The sequence below is a fragment of the Chrysochloris asiatica genome, unplaced genomic scaffold (assembly GCF_000296735.1).
Source record: "Chrysochloris asiatica unplaced genomic scaffold, ChrAsi1.0 scaffold00021, whole genome shotgun sequence".
Classification (NCBI taxonomy): Eukaryota; Metazoa; Chordata; class Mammalia; order Afrosoricida; family Chrysochloridae; genus Chrysochloris; species Chrysochloris asiatica.
The window spans coordinates 17375639-17392651 of record NW_006408539.1 but is presented as its reverse complement, the minus strand read 5'-3'; the positions used below and the strand labels follow the sequence as shown (position 1 = coordinate 17392651).

General features: G+C 46.6%; 1 protein-coding gene across 3 annotated transcripts; it reads right to left on the bottom strand.

Moving 5' to 3' along the window:
* Nucleotides 1-242: 242 nt before the first annotated feature.
* SERPINB8 (serpin peptidase inhibitor, clade B (ovalbumin), member 8) lies at nucleotides 243-9711 on the bottom strand. 3 transcript variants are annotated; one of them, XM_006837548.1, is made up of 7 exons: nucleotides 9544-9711; nucleotides 7143-7280; nucleotides 4741-4858; nucleotides 3323-3465; nucleotides 2809-2811; nucleotides 1321-1473; nucleotides 243-647 (listed from the first exon to the last, which is right to left on the bottom strand). In XM_006837548.1, the coding sequence occupies exons 1-7, from the start codon at nucleotides 9709-9711 to the stop codon at nucleotides 243-245; spliced, it is 1128 nt and encodes a 375-aa protein (XP_006837611.1). The 3 variants fall into 3 exon arrangements, with proteins under 3 accessions (XP_006837611.1, XP_006837609.1, XP_006837610.1); XM_006837546.1 differs by lacking the exon at nucleotides 2809-2811 and having other exon boundaries at nucleotides 1321-1470; nucleotides 3317-3465; XM_006837547.1 differs by lacking the exon at nucleotides 2809-2811.
* Between the last annotated feature and the right edge of the window lie 7302 nt (nucleotides 9712-17013).

The following is a 17013-nucleotide window of genomic DNA, read 5'->3' as shown; positions in this document are numbered from 1 at the left end:
ACTGATTAGCAAGTAAGCACAAGGATGCCTGTGCTTAGCATGTTTACTGGGTAATCTGACACTGCAAACACTTCAAAATGAACTTCCCCTTCTAGGGCCCAAACTTCACACCTTGGAAGCCTGCTATTCCCAGTGGCTGAGAAAAGTTCAGCCAAGACATTCTTAGACCGCCAGGAGCACACACTTTATTTTGGATTCGGGCCCTGGGGGTTTGGTCACACAGGTTTTCCTGGCAGCACTCTTCAGGGCGAGGAGAACCTGCCACAGAACAGAATGCTATTGGTCTCCAGGTGCCGGATGAACAAGAGGAAAGGGTGGTCTGCACAGAACCGCGGCTCCAAGCGGACGCTCCGGGCGTTCCTGACCACTGCAGTGGCCGCAGCCGCCTCTGTACCCTCCTCGTTGACCTCTACAAAGCACTTGTGTGCCACCTTGGACACGGGCACGTTCTTCTTGCTTGACATACCAGAAAAGTCAGCCTTGACTTCCTCAAATGCATCAGTCATCCCTAAACCCCGAAGAAAAGATTCCAAATCATAACTCTCCTCCAGCTTTAACCGTGGGAGGAAAACTTGGACTTTCTGTGTCTTCATCTTTTCTGAACTTGTCCAGGCTCTGAACTTCTCATATGTGAGCGCCTTCTCCAGCTGGAGGGACAAAGAGTCAAATCTTAGTAGCTTGGGGACATTGTCCCTTCATGTCCTCCCACGCTTTGTACTCCCTGCTCTACCCATGCCATGTGCAGCCAGATGGCCGCATCTAACTTAAGACAAGCTACAGCTATTTTTCTTCTTATAAACACCAATATTTCCTCCAATTCTTATCTTTCTCCATCCTGGGGCTACAAGACTAAAGCAGCAATTAAACAACTGAACAAGCAGAGATTTAAAATAAAAAAGGACCACATGCCAAACTCCCTTCAAATGCTTTTTAGAAAATTCTCCCAACCAATTGATACTAATTTACACAGCTGAAATGTGTACACTTGTGCTCAAAGGACAGACAGTGGCATTGATCCAGTACAATTTGTTAAAATCCCTAAACTGCAAACACCTCAAATGATGCTGGGTGGTGGTGGTGGTTGTTAATTGCCATCAACTGGGTTCTGACTCATAGCGATCTTGTATAGGGTTTCCAAGGAGCAGCTGGTGAGTTTGAACCTCCAACCTCATGGTCCAAACTGACCCTGCAGACCAATGTTTATCCTACAGCGTCACACCAGAACTCCTCAAGTGTTATAGAGTGGATACACTGAAAGAAAGGAGCTCACAGATGTTCGGGAATACACAGATGTGTAGAAGTCACTGCGGAGGGGCTTACCACCGTGAGCTCGGTGTTGTCATCGGGAAGGAGGATGACCATGCTCAGCTCTTCCCCCTCATAGGGCAGTTCCAGGACCTGAGTGTGCACCTCGTCCACATACCCCAGCCTAAATGCTGCCTCCTTAAACATCATTTGCACCGTCTTCTTCTCCTAATGAAAACATGAGAGGAAAGGTTGTGGTTGTTAAGTGCCATCAAGTCAATTCTAACTCATAGTGACCCTGAACCAGGTTTCCGAGGAGCAGCTGGTGAGTTTGAACTGCCAACCCTGTGGTTCACAGGCCAGTACTTATCTGACAGTGCCACACCCAGAGTTCTTAGTACCGAGAACCAAATTTATTGTTTTAGCATATCAAATATTCTTACCAGGAGACAGACAATGGATTGGCAAATAAAGAGACATAAAGCTTGTACATTGTTTTGGAAAGAGTTTTTTGTTTCTTCTACTTTGAGAAGATGCATAGAAAGTCACTCTCATGGGCCTTGTAATTAGAAATTATTTCTCCAAGTTTAATGGAGGATTAAGTAATACTCAGGTCTTTGGACTTATCAAAACCAAAGGATCCTTTTGGAAAATGGTGCCCAATTCTATAATTGGTTTGATGAGTTTGATTTTCTTGGGAAAGAGACTTTGATAAGATGTCTCAGCTCAGCTACTTTTAAAGCTTGCATCAAACACACTGAATGCTTTTATATCTCTGAGTAACATGGTATTCTCAGCTGATGGAGGCTGAATTCCAAGTTCATGGGTGCTGACCCTAGGCATGGTCACATTCAAGAAGGAATATATAGCAAAGTGTTTGCAAGGCTAGCTTTAGCATCAACTCCCATGTTTGGGTTTTTTGTTTTTTTTTAATTGTTGTTATTGTTGTTGCTGTTCTGGTGTTTAAAATAGGGCTTCAAATCAGTAACTGACCTATGTAAGCAAGGGCCATGTATGTGTTCCTTAGGGTGTTTTGATCCTAGTAAGAAACAGATGGTGTGGCACTGTAAGATAAGCTCTGGACTTCTAACAGCAAGGTTGGCAGGTCACACCCACCAGCCACTCCTTGGAAACCCAATACAGGGTTGCTACGAGAAACAACTGACTTGACAACACTTAACAACAACAAGAAACAGATGTGGCCTGCTCAAAGATGGCAGGCTTTGGATGTGTGTTGCTCTCCATAGTCCTGCCAAGAATGATCTCTCCAAAAAGCCTGCTAGTCATTCTTCCCAAAAGTTTCATAAGCCTGCTTCTGAAGATTGGGTTATTGGCAGGACTCTGGAGAATGGCACACATTCAAAGTGGTGTGGTTGGCCGCCATCTTTGTTTCCTACGATGATCAAAACATCGTAGGCAATGGATATGGTTACTAGGCAGCACAGAAGTGGCCCTTGTTTACGACATTTACAACCGCAACTACTAAATCATCTTGAACTGGTCTGGGACCCTGGCTTGCATAGCACAAATTCTAAGACAAAAATCATCATTGTTGTCCCTGACATTCTAAGAAAATGTCTATGTAAATATAGACTCTTATGGCATCATACACGTTCCCTGGGCTTAGAAAAACTCTAATCCAAATGATATGACCAAAGGTGGAAAATGCAGTTATCAAGAATGGAAAAGCAGAACTAACAACACAGCAGTGATTTGAGTTTTTTTTCCTACCTACCAAGTAAAGGAGCTCTGGTAGCGTAGTGGTTACGAATCGGGCTGCGAACCTTAAGGTCAGCGGTTCGAAACTACCAGCCACTCCACGGGAGAAAGATGAGGCTTTCTACTCCCATAAAGATTTACACCCTTGGAAACCCTGTACAGGGTCACTATGGGTCGGAACCGACTCAACGGCACTTAACAACAACAACAACCTACCAAGTAAAAGATACATAAGGGGCATGGAATTCATTCAAAGACGGATAAAGATTTTGAATTTTTTTTTTTTTTAATTTAAAATAGTCCCCATTTTTTTTACTTTAAGAAAGTTAACAGGATTACCTGAAAAATGTACCCCTACCTGGTTGATTTTAAAGGGCATTCCTCTTGTGTGTTTTTTGTCAAACTGCCCCTTCCACTTCCCTTTGAAATAGATCGCATTCACAAGGACCAGCTTAGTCAGGGGGTCCACGGTTCCAGCACCCAGAACCTCTGAAATCTTCCCTGTAAAGGATATGGGAGAACTTTATTCCTATTGTGAGATTAAAAACAAAAGGTAGGCACAGGTGATAGAGCGAATGAATTAGGGAGATGGGATAGCGGGACCTCGGTCGAGCTGTCAAATGGGAGCGGAAACAAGGTGTTCCCCAAGGTTCCCGCCAGTTCTACTATCCTGGGACACAGGTGGGTGGTCAATGGGAGTGTGCGCAACCATGGAGAAGGGGGGCATGACTGGGTAAGAAGGGAGAGTGGGGAGACGCCTCTGGTCCCTTAGGTGACAGTCCTGCTGGATCAGCCAGAGGACAAATGACCACTGGACAGATGGTGTGTGGTAAAGGAAAAGCCTTCCCTTCCAGGATTCTTCTGTCGCTAGCTTTCAGTATAACTGTGGGCGCAGTAAAGGCTGAAGGAGGAAGCTGTGAGTGCTTGGCCGGTCCGTAAATAAACGTGTGATAGAATTTCACCCCTGATTTTTGGACTAGGAGTCCTGGTGATGCAGTGGATAAGTGCTTGGATGCTAAGCAAAAGGTGGGCAGATTGAACCCAGTAGCCTTTCCAAGGGACAAAGATGGGGCCGTTCACTGTCACAAAGACCCAGCACTGGGAGAACCCTACGGAGCAGTTCTGTTGTGCCCAACAGGGTCACTAGGAGGCACAATCGACTTGAGGGCAATAGCTTTATTTGGGATTTTAAATCTATTTCGGGGAAGACCCTCAGTTAGGTGTTAAATGATCTGGGTATATCCTTTCCTACGTAGGGGAGATCAGGCAGCAATGTCCAGTGAAATGGCACATGGTCTGGTCAGGGGACCCCGAGACCCCACAGCAACGGCACCAAAACCAGAGTCTGGGGCCAATTCACAGAGCACTGTTCTCAGCCACTGTCACGCTGCAGATGAAATCTGAGTGCTTTCCAATTCACCAGAGGGGCTAACATGAAACGTTGTAGGGTCTACGCTGTGACTCAGCCGAAGGTCATTCTGTCCTCGGAGCACAAACGACCCAAAGAGGAGGCATTTTTCAGGGACTCTCCAGCACTGTCCAGCAGGGAGAGGGCCTGGCACGTGAACACTAGGTTTAAGCATTTTTCAGACTTCATGGTGTGACAAGCCCAAGGGAAATGACAGAACTCTGTTGCTAGCCTGGAAACCCCTTGAACGCTAGCAGCCAACAACTTACAAATGACCTGCTCTCCGGGGCACAGTGTCAGCCCACACAGGCCACCCAGCCACCGTGGCCCCTCCTCCCTTCATAACTTCAGATCCCGAAATCTCTCACCTTCAGTCCTGTCTGCGACCCAGGCATTTATATGTTCCCTGGATGCTTCTGTGTCTTTAGCAAAGGACAGCTCTTCTAACTCGGCCTTATAGAACTTGTGACAAGATTCCTTAAAGGCCTACAAAAAGCAAAGTGTTCAGTTTGGGCTTCGTTCCACAAAGGTTGCCGTATTTTAAAAACATTTTTTTACCCCCTCTCTTCACATACTTCTACACAGGTCAAACTGCATTTCTTCAATGTTGTTAAGTGCCATCGAGTCGGTTCCTACTCAGAGCAACGCTGCATAGGATTTCAGAGGAGCAGCTGGTGGGTTTGAACTGTTGACCTTGTGGTTCGCAGTCCAGTGCTGATCCCACAGCGCCACACCAGGAGTCTCACTTCTTCCGTTAACAACAACAACAGAATATTACGGACAACCCAGTCTGTGCCTGGCACTATGCTCGCTACGGGACTCCACACGGTGGGAGACCTGAGCTCACTGGCGAACTCGTGAGGAGACACCGCACACAAAGAGGCATGTACAAGGACAACAGGAACATGGGAGCATCCAGCCACGGGCATCATCCGTGTCAAGCACTTAAACTCCACATTGACATTCTGTGTGGCTTTCTGTCTCACCCATGAGACAACATACCTCTCTTTCACTCACTCTTTAATCACCAGTACCAACCATGGTGTCTGAAACATATCTCTTGTATGATGGAAAGGCTTCAGAATAAAACTAGATAGTTAAGAAATCAATCATATGGTTGGTTCTCCATGTGGACAAAAATTTAAAAAAAAAAAAAAAAAAAAAAGCAGCATTTGAGATCTGGGTCTCCATGGTAGTTTGGAAGAACATGGAACAACAAAGGTCTTGGGGGAAGGGAATCTGTATGATAGGTCTGGAATACACTGTGTGTGAGGGAGAGGGACAGAGAAGACGTAAAGAGAGGACAGGAGAAGGCATTAAGAATGACAGGAAATGAACCTTGAATGAATCCTTGGGGCCAAATCAGAAATGGATTGAAATCCTGAGACACCTCACCCCATAATCACTTGACTTCAGGTATAAACATGCTTGGCAATTGACTCCTATGATCCACCCACTACTTGTTCTCAAAGAGAATGTACAAGGGTGGAGTAGTCAAGCAACCAAGAAGGGTGGAGGGTGGGTCTCTGTGTACCCGATATTCTCCAAGAACAACAGTTCAAGTCAGACTGACGTTTAAAAACAAGCATCGACTAACCAGGAAACTTCTGGAGTCACCCCCAAAGGTATTTAAGCAGAGAACAAACCACTTCCATGGGACAGCAGCCAGTTAGTTGGCTGGTATCTGAATTTCCCAGAAGATTCCTTTGAACTCCCACCCAGGTTTGTTCTAATGATTTCATTCATCTCACAACAACATCATCTTTCACATTATGTGGTGGAGTTGTTTCTGGAGTTCACTTATTGTCTATGGCAAGGTTTTACTGGACTAAGGCACTGTAGAGTTACATGGTGAAGGAAATGTTGCTTGTCGTTGGCTGCCATTGAGTTGGTGCTGACTCACAGACACCCTGTCTAGGGTTTCCAAGGAATGACCGGTAGGTTTGAACCGCCAACCTTGCAGTTAGCAGTCCAGTGTTGATCCTACAGCAGCACAGCAACCTGAAGCAAACAGAAGCTACTAAATTTAAAATCGCATTTTCGCGAGTTATTTCCGATTATTTTGGAACTACTGTAGGACAGCACTTACAACGACAATAATGTTCAGTCGGTGGTGTGGATTTACGCAACAGAAGGAAGCACCAGCCAGGACTTGGACCAACCAGTCCGGAAACAATACAAAATGATAGTGTAGACAATATAGCAAAATTCAGAGCCCAGGCAACGGCAATTTGGAAGAGGAGGTAAATTTAAGAGACCTTAATAGGCGGACTCAAGGAGCTCTGGTAGCGTAGTGGTTACGAATCGGGCTGCGAACCACAAGGTCAGCAGTTCGAAACTATCAGCTGTTCCGCATGAGAAAGATGAGGCTTGCTGATCCTGTAAAGATTTACAGCCTCAGAAATCCTGTACAGGGTCACTATGAGTCAGAACTGACTCCACAGCACATAACAACAACAGGCGGACTCAGCCGTAACCTGAAGAGCAGCCAGAGAGTCAGACGGGGAGCAGCTAGGAGAGCTAAGCTTGTGTTGTCTGCAGGGTGTGGAAAGACAGGCACATTGAGGTAGGCCTATGGAAGACATTTATCAATAATCATTTTTAAAAGACATCATTCAGAAGTAATCTTAAAATGCAAATAAAAAAAAAATTACAAAACCATAACTTCAAGCAGACAATTAAGGGAATCAGTTATAAATTATTCTCTGCTCCTCTGTAATTTACCTCTTATCTTCAATGTCCTTCCCATCATCGTCGGAAAGCTACTTACTGAAAGAAAATTACATGTCTTTTCTCCAAAGAGCCTGTTGGCAGTTCTCAGCGAGCAGTGGACACCGGGCTTGTTGACTGCAGTGAGAAGCGACTGGAACCCTTGGTGAACATCTCCACCTTGGTTTAAACAAAGAGCCTGTTGATAGAAAACAGTACCAATGAATGGTTAGCTCCGTCCTTCTCCTCCCCCAAAGAGCTGTCTCTGAGCTAATCTAGGACCTGTACATCACATAAGTCACCGTCTTAGGGACACTGGGTGAAACGTCCAGCACTCAGTTTCTCAGTCCCCTCACCACTGTCTTTTGGGGCCAGGCAATTCTTTGTTATGGGGTTTGCCCTGGTACACACAGCTTGTCTTAAACTGACCTGAGGGTAGGCAGTCTGAATACAGCCGACATTACCACTGGGGAAAGATATGTTTGGGTTAAGAGTGGTTCTACTCTATCACATGGCATCTCCAGGAATCAGAACTGACTCAGTTCCAGCTTGCCTGCTAGGATGTTTTGCAGCATTCCCGGTGGCCACCCACTAGGTGTCAGTAACATCTGTCAGTTGTGACAATTCAAACTCTGCAGGCCTAGCCAAGTGGCTGTGAAGAGGCCAAGTCACCTGTAGGTGGCAACACAGATCTAGCAGATTTAGCCATGCCAGAAAGGCGTGGATGTGAAAATTCACAGAAAAAAAAAAAAAAATAAGTGGAATTAAACTAATATGGCCCCAGGGGACACAAGAAAGAACAGAAAAGAAAATGAAAGTGTTTAATTAGCCACTGTACAGATTGGGATGAATGATGCTCTTTTATCTCCCTCCTACCCCAGATGGAAAGGAGCTCTTGTAACGTAGTGGTTACGAATCGGGCTGCTAATCTCATGGTCAGCAGTTCAAAACTACCAGCTCTTCCGTGAGAGCAAGATGAAGCTTTCTGCTCCTGTAAAGATTTACGGCCTTGGAAACCCTGTACAGGGTCGTTATGAGTCGGAACCGACTCCACAGCATACAACAACAACAACAACAACAGCCCCAGATGGAATTTGACTTATCAGGGACCTCTTAGAAACAACTGCAGGGGGCCCTGTTTATGAAAAATATCTATTAATTCCCTTTTTCCAAAATAGAATATCCTCATATATTGCCTCAAGTAACTGAATATTTGTTGTTGTTGTTAAGTGCCGTCGAGTCGTTTCCGACCCATAGCGACCCTGTACAGGGTTTCTGAGGCTGTAAATCTTTACGAGAGCAGACCGCCTCATCTTTCTCCCGTGGAGCGGCTGGTAGTTTCGAACTGCTGGCCTTAAGGTTCACAGCCCGATTCGTAACCACTATGCTAACTAAATATTACTTCTAATTAACTAATTATTTTCTAAATAACTCCAGAAAATAAAAGTATATATATATATATCTGTGTTGAAGTCTTCTTTCATTTGTGCATAATTAAACAAAGGGAAAATAAATGTAAAACCACTGCTGTTCAGCTGATCCTGACTCCTAGCCACCCTGTACGATGGAGTGGAACTGCCCTATAGGGTTTCTGAGGCTGTAAGTCTTTACAAAGCAGGCTGCCTCATCGTTCTCCCTAAGAGCAGCTGGTGGCTTTGAACTGCCAATCTTTCAATTACCAGCCCAATGCTTAGCCCATAGTTACAGACTAAAAGGCATACATTTTATAAAAAGGTCCAACAACACAGCTGCATTTCAATTTGATGAAGCATTTTAGCACAAGTTTAAAACAAGAAAAAGCTCAAATGCTTTGTCTTATTGTGGGATGGAATTATAGTATTGCCTGGTTTATCCAAGATGCTGTTTTGCTTTAGTTTATTGATTTTTGTTGTTTTCTTTAATCTAGAGAAGGAGCCCTGGTGGTACAGTGGACTGCTAACCAAAAGGTTGGTGGTTCAAGCCAACCAGCTGCTTCCATGGGAGAAGGATGAGGCAGTCTGCTTCGGTAAAGATTCATAGCCTTGGAAACCCTTTGGAGCAGTTCTCCTCTGTCCTATAGGATTGGCCACTCGGAGTCAACTCAATGGCAGTGGGTTTGGGTTTGCTGGTTTCCTCTAGAGAAACCACTTGCTTACTCCCACAAACACTATGGGGAGCTTGTCTGTCCTACACTATTTTCCTTCCCATTCATTTCTGCTCTTTCTCTATCACGCCAGTATTCTTCCTCACACTGACAGGTCACACTGACTTTCATCAGCTTGGGGAAAAAACAACTCTATGAAAGTAGGGGAGTCCCACTCGGAGGTGTTGCAGAAGAAAGGCCTGGTGATCCAGTTCCCAAACATTCAGCCACTGAAAACCAAAAGCACAGTTCTACTCTGACACTTATGGGGTCGCCAGGCACCAGCTGAAGGCCAGCTGGTATTATGTGTGCTGCTTTGGTGACAGGCAGGCTTGCGTACCTGGGATATCTGGGTGGCAGTGTTTCCTTTTGCCCCCATGAAGACCATGGACAGGGCAGAGGAGATGCTCAGCGGGGAGAAAAACACGTTCTGTGATGGGTTTTCTTCACTCAACATCTTCAATAAGCTGATGGCAAAAGTGCCGTTGGCTTCACAGAGAGGATCCATTGGGAAGATCTGAGCCAGAGCACAAAGCGTAAGTACATGAGTTCTCATCCACACAGAGTCACTGGTACCCTGCTAGTAGGTACCACCACAGGTGACAGGCACAACAATGCCCCCTAAAGATGTCCCCATCCTAGCCCCCGACTTGGCAAACAGGAATATGTAGATGTGACTGAATGAAGGCCCTTAGATGGGGAGGCTCCCTGGTGATGTGGGTGGACCCCTAGTGGGAGTGTCAGAGTCAGGGAAGGAGACAGGACCTTGGAAGCAGAGCGATGCAGGGATCATGAATCTAGATGCAGGGAGCTTCTGGAAGCTGGAAGAGGCACGGAAATCCTTCCCCTCACCCCAGCTCCCAGCCATGGTCAGGCAGGGCTGGGAGGTCCGCTCTGGGTCAGCATGGTGCTCCAATTTCACTTCCAAGAGGGTTCTGAGTTTAAACAAACAGGCTGTCCCCAGTACATGTGAAAAGGCACTGATTCCAATAAGACACAGAAATGCCTATGAGCGCCAATGTTACAATTCCACAGTGTCCTACAAACACTGTAAGGTCGAAAGCCAGTGACAAGGACGTGGCTTTACAGATCTGACAGCCAGTACCTCCTCCTGTACCACATGGGTCACTGGGAGACTTCTGTGAGTTGGTGAAAGGAGTCCTGGCAGTTAAGCATTGGGCCACTAACCGCAGGTCAGTGGTTCAAACCCACAGCTACTCCAGAGGAGAAAGATGACGCTGGCTGTACCTCTAAACACAGATCGTTTGGGAAATTCCACGGAGCTGCTCTACTCTGCACATCAGGGTCACTGTGAGTCAGAATTCACCGTACATCAGTGAGTGGGGTTGGCTGGGCTGGGTCCCCTGTGAGTTCCCACTCCACTTCTCCCTCTCCCCACACACACTCCCTGAAGTGAATTTATTCAAGGAACATTTACTTAGAATGCGCCTTACATTTGGGGTGAAGAAAGTGAAAACTAAATGCCCTGGAGCTCACCCCTAGGAGCCCCCACACTGACAGAAATACATGTTGCAAGTTAGGGTTGTGCTCTGCACCAACGATTTCCAAGGTGCTGCGTGTAGTCAGAGCGCCCCCTGGAGGCCAGGATGGCCAAACTTCATCTCTCATACCCCAGGCATATTGTCAGGAGGGACCAGTGGCTGGAGAAGGGTATCATGTTTGGTAAGGGGGTGGGGTCAGAGAAAAAGAGGATTGGCCAAGTGACAGCATCGATGGACTCAAGTGTGGCAATAGTAGTGAGATTGGCCCAGGATCGGGCAGTGTTTCGTTCTGTTCTGCTGTGCATAAGGTCGCTATGGGTCGGTACCGACTCGATGGCACCTAACAACAACAACAACAAACTCCTGGAAGGAGCTCTGGTAGCGTAGTGGTTATGAATTGGGCTGTTAACCTCATGGTCAGCAGTTCGAAACCACCAGCTGTTCCATGGGAGAAAGTTGAGGCTTTCTGCTCCCGTAAAGAGTTACAGCCTCGGAAACCCCGGGCAGGGTTGCTATGAGTGGGAACCCACTCCACGGCATATAACAACAATAAAGACAACTGGTGTGGGGCTGTGGGTTAATGCGCCAGCTGCAAAGCCATTTTGAACTGCAGGGATGCCGGTTCAAGCTCACCAGCCACTCCTCGGAAACCCTATACAAGGTCGCTATGGGTCGGAACCAACTCGATAGCACTTAATAACAACAAAGACTCCCAGTGTGTTGCTGTGGGTTAATGAGGCAGAATGCAAAGCCATCTGAACTGCAAGTGGGCAGTTCAAGCTCACTAGCTGCTCCTCGGAAACTATGCAGGGTCGCTATGGGTCAGAATTGACTCGACAGCACTTTAACAATAACGAGTCCAGGTGGGGCACTGTTGGATTAGTACTGGACTGCTAACCACAAGATCCGCAGTTCAAATCCACCAGCTGCTCCTTGGAAACCCACAGACACACGGAACAAACTCTACAGACGCCCAGGAAGCCTGGTTCTAACAGGTTGGACAGGAGTTCTGTAGCCACTAAGTGGGGAAGGGGCTAAATTCTAGGCTGAGGGATCTGCTGATACAACGGATGCAACATGAAGAGTGTGATCTGCAGTTTCCAGTATGTCATGGAACATTTGTGACTTTGGACTTAATCTTAAAGTCTGGAAAGCCTTGAATTTGCATGGATTTTAAGCAAATGTTTGGTGTAAGCATTTTGGAATTTAAGAAAACTATCGTGACACTATGTGTTAATGCACTGGACTGCAAGGTCAGTTTGAACTGCAAGGAGGCTGGTGGTTCAAGTCACACCTAGGAAACCCTATACAGGGTCGTTATGATTCGGAATGGACTCCATGGCCCTTAACAACAACAAATGACGCTTACTGGGGCAGTGACAAGAGGAAGAGGGAGGAGTTGGGATCTGCAAGCTGGATGGCTGGGCATGGTAGGTGAGTGAGGGAGCAGGTGGAGGAGTCAGGGCTCCCAGCTAAGGGTGTCTTCGGATGGGTCATGAGCCATCAACTGGTTAAATGAGGAGTCAGCTTGGAATGGGGAAGGTGATACATTCCAGATTTGAGGTGCCTACCAACTGAACCTGTAATCAAAGACAGCCCAGGGGTGTTGTAAGTCTGGTTACAACCCCTCTGAGTTCTAGGGGCAAAGACTGGGAGTGATCAGCAAATGGATGCCAGGAGATTCTAATCATATGTAAATGGCCTAATTCTGGGGAATCTCCATAGATTCTGGGGAATCTGTGCCATAGCCATGGCAGCTGGAAAGCAGAGCAGACCGGCAGCCAGGTGAGGCCCAGAGCAACAAGGTGAGGTCCGAGAAAAGCCAGGCAGGACTGGAGAGCAGTCAGGGGTGCAGGTGGATGGCCACATAAGGCCCAGAATGGCCAGGTGAAGCCTGAGCCTAGGGCCACCTCCACCAGGAAAGGGGCCGGTGCAGATCTAGGGGTGAGTTCTTTAATGAAAGAGACTCTTGCAGCTGGGAAGTGAGGGGAAACCCCGCAAAGCAGTATTGTTTAACATTGAGAAGACACAGCCAATGAAGACAAAAAAATGAAAATTGTGGGGAGGAAGAGGCAAGGGAGGAAAGAAAGGAGAGAGAAATGGGGAAAGGAAGGAATAAGGGAACGAGTGATATAGAAAAAGAAGGAACAAAGTTACTAACAAACCAAGCAGCAGTGGGGCAACAAGCACCCTGCACTCACTCAAGTGCTCGGGTTCCTTATGAAGCTAAAATCTACGTCAGGTCCTCCAGCTGCACTGCCGGCTCCAACTCGGAAAGTGCCCGCCCACTCACCTCGAGCAACAAACCCAAGGCCTGAATGACAGCCACGCCCCCTAAGCCTGGCGAATTGCGGAGCAGCGGCGTAAGTCCGCCGCGGTCTCAGCGCTACGCCGGCGCCGGATTTCTGGGCCTGGCGCTCCCTGGCCAGCCTGACCTCACCGGGACCCGGCTGGGGAGCAGAAGGCGCGGCACCCTATAGACCCCGGCCGCCCTCCTGCATCCGTCCGGCCTCCCCGCTGCCCAGGAGCTCTAGGGACGAGAGGTCACCCCGGGGACTGAGGACCCTTCGCCCCAGCCCCGTACCTGGAGTCTCCGCCGCTGCTGCTGTTGCCGCGCTGAGCTAGGGATGCTCTAGATCTGCGCCGCGGCGGACTCCGGGGGCGGCGGGTGCAGTCTGGGCCGGGAGGAGGGCCCCGCCCGCGGCACCCTAAGGCCCGGCCCTGCCCTGCGGCCGCCGTGCCCGCCCAGCGCTGGCCTGGGGCCGGGTTTGTTTTCCTGCGTAGTGCGCCCTGCAGAACTGGTTTCCGGATGGGGGATTAAGTTTTAGCCACCGCCTGCCTTTCGGTGGATTCTAGCCCATGGTGACCCAAGCGTTGACCATCGCAGGTGGGCAGTAGCCAGGCATTTCCGCTTCCAAACTGCTATTGTTAAATGCCTTCCAGTGGCTCAGACTCAAAAGGACCCTGTATAGGGTTTTTGAAGAGCCACCACCAATCTTGTGGTCCCAATTCTTATCCTAAAGCGCCACACCAGGGCTAGTAGATGACACCATCCAGGGGCCTTTCAAACGGTTTGAAAAGTTTGTACACCAATCAATAGAATGTTTGAAAACCCTATTTGTATTAATCTATGGATGCTGATATGATAAATACTTCTGTATTATGAATGTTACAAAACGTAATAACTAATACAGAGGAAGACCTTTTATTAGAAATACACAGTGTCTGTGCTCACAAAGATTATTTTTAAACTAAATGGGAGCATTGTGATTGGGTATGTCTTTTTCTTTACATCTTGGTCTAGTGCTTTGGAATACACTACTTTGATGACCTGGGTTTCAGGTCATTTTATATCTAAGCTTAGATTGATGGCTATCCCTGGGAAAAGTTTCTCAACAGGACAAGTTGACTTAAATGGAATACAGTTCTGGTGTGGCACTGTAGGATAAGCACTGGACTGCTAACAACAAGGTCGGTGCTTCAAACCCACCATCCATGCCTTGGAAACTCTATAAGGTCTCTATGAGTTTGAAGTGACTCAATGGCATTTATCAACAATGACAAAACATCATTAGTTATAGTTATTAAACTTTGACACTTGATTTTCATTCCACCTACTAAGAAGGCAAATGATTTTGCTTGAAATTCAGCTAATAAAAATCCATTTGTCCTCATCAAAATCAGTTTTTCTTGCAAAGTAACTTTTAAATGTTACATTTTAATATTTTAACAGTTTGAAGCCTACCAAGTCTCTTATTTAAAATTTTTTATAACTACAAAATTACATTCACACATTTAAAAAGTGTCCCTGTATGAAAGTTCTATCCTCCTGTGATTTTTTTAGCAATAAAATCATGTAATGATGGAGAAACATCAAATAGGTATTTCTAATTCACGGGTGTTGAATGTCCTGCCCACTGGTCATATGAGGGCATTGAAATCATGTGATCTGACCCTGCCAAGGCAACCATAGTTCCAGCCATCATGTTGTTAAGTGCGAAGTCAGTTCCAACCCATAGTGACCCTGTGTAGGTTTTCTTGGAGCAGCTGGCTTGCTTGAGCCACCAACCTTGTGGTTCAAACTGACTTTGTAGTCCAGTACATTAATCCAGATGGTGGTGGTGATTATGTGCCGTGGAGTGGACTCATAGCAACCCTGTATAGGGTTTCCAAGGCTGTAAATCATTCCGAGAGCAGAAAGCCTCATCTTTCTTCCGTGGAACGGCTGGTAGTTTTGAACTGCTGACCTTGAGGTTAGTAGCCCGACTCATAACTACTACACTACCAAAGCTCCTTATTAACCCATATAACAGGCTAATTTTTAAGCTGCTACTTTTGTTTGGCACACAAATGATGTTATAAATTTTGGCAGCAAAGAAGTTTCCCCAGCCCGGTAAATGGAACTCTGGTGTATCACTGTGTGTGATGAAGCAGTGCCTGTGTACAGGGTGGGAGATGGAGTTACAGCTGAAACCCGTGTCTCACATTCTCTCTGGGTTTATTGACTGCTCTGGACTAAATAAAAGTGTCTTTGCAAAGTATTTCATGTATAGCAAGTGTTTAGTAAATGGGTGTGGCTAACTTTTTCCAGTAAGTATATACTAGAAAGAATTTATTTTGTAGAGGAGAACAAAAAACTACTGCACAACATCATTACAATGTCTTCTAGCTTAATTTCATAAAACACGTGGAAACATCATTCAGGAAGTTTTGCCTTTTACTGCCTGTTTAGAGGGTCAGAGAAAAAGAGGAAGACCCCCAGCGAGATGGATTGGCCAAGTGACATCATCAATGGGCTCAAGCGTGTCAACAATAGTGATGCTGGCCCAGGATCAGGCAGTGTTTGGTTCTGCTGTGCATAAGGTCACTATGAGTCGGTACCAACTCTGGCACCTAACAACAATGTAGTCCCGAGTGATAGCTCTGGTACCAATTTGTCAGGCGGTGGGCTAATGAGTAGCTCAGCCCAAGAGCCTCTGCAAGCAGGAAGCATGTGTTCTGATCAGCTCCCATTTACCTCATTGCTGACGGAGGAATCATCTGACCTAAATAATATGCGATGGTTAAACATGCAATACCCAACACTAGACACATAAGGCTGGATTGGCAGCCAGCAGTTGATTAATCACATTCAACTCACATGTATTCACAGCCCCGAGGAGGCCATCACATACCACACAGGGCCACAAGGGGGGGCACTTGGCAGCAGGGGATGTGGGAGGCAAGCTTATAAGTCACCAGAGGGTGTGATTGGTTTGTTGGAATAATTCCAGTGGGCAGGAGATTTTAAGTATCCTCTACAATTTCATAAAACATGTGGAAATATTATTTGAGCGGTTATGCCTTTTATTGAAATTTAATATAATAGTGATAACTCTTCGAGAGCAGTATGTCAGACAGCAACTGCTGCCAAAGCGACCCCAAGACCTCAGAAATTGTCCATTGCAGGTCTCAGGAAAACACTTAGCATGCAAACAAAAAAAGTTCTGAAGGTAGAATTTATAATTGTTGTTGTTGTTAAGTTCCGCTGAGTCGGTTCCGAACCATAGCGACCCTGCACAGGGTTTCCGAGGCTGTTAATCTTTACGGGAGCAGAAAGCCTCATCTTTCTCCCGCGGATCAGTTGGTAGTTTCGAACTGCTGACCTTGCGGTTCGCAGCCCGATTCGCAACCACTACGCTACCAGAGCTCCTTAGGTCCTTAATTTCTGAATCCTCGGCATTAATAAGGACTCTGGGTCGTAGACAGAGCACTATGTGGAAGAGAAAAAGTAGGAGGTCAGTAGGAGAAAGGAGAAGGTCACTCTATATCCACTTCCTATGGTGAGGAGACCCTGCTGCAGATAGACCACCACTGGGCTTGGTGTGCTGGCTGAGGAAAAGGAAGGGGTGGTCAGTTCAGAACCTGATTCTTGAAGAGTACACTACCGAGATGGAACACACAGTTGTTTCAGTGCCTTCCTCGTTGGCCTCCACAAACGTCTCGAGTGTAACCTTGGACACGAACTAGCCTCTCTTGGATGACATTCCAGAAATGTCGGCCCTGGCCTCGTCAAAGGCATTGACCATGCCCAATGTAGGGAGGTTGTTCTCTAGGTCATAACTTTACTCCAGTTTCAATTTGGAAAGGAAAACTTCCACATCTTGTTCACTCATTGTTGTCAAGCCTTATCCATTCTAAGAATCTCTTATAAGTAAGTTTGTTTTCCACCTAGAAGAGGACGGTGGGAGATTTTAAGATCGAGAATTTCTTCTATGGTGTGGATGCTCTATAGCTGCCAAAGGTGCCTATTGTTGTTGTTAAGTGCC

Excerpts from the sequence above, each read along its gene's own strand:
- SERPINB8 (XM_006837546.1), bottom strand. The coding sequence starts at position 9,711 with ATGGATCCTCTCTGTGAAGCCAACGGCACTTTTGCCATCAGCTTATTG. Across the intron at positions 4,859-7,142 it reads AGACATGTAATTTTCTTTCA|GCCTTTAAGGAATCTTGTCA; the intron begins GTAAGTAGCTTT and ends TGCTTTTTGTAG. Across the intron at positions 1,471-3,316 it reads TTAAAATCAACCAGGTAGGG|AAGAAGACGGTGCAAATGAT; the intron begins GTACATTTTTCA and ends TTTCATTAGGAG.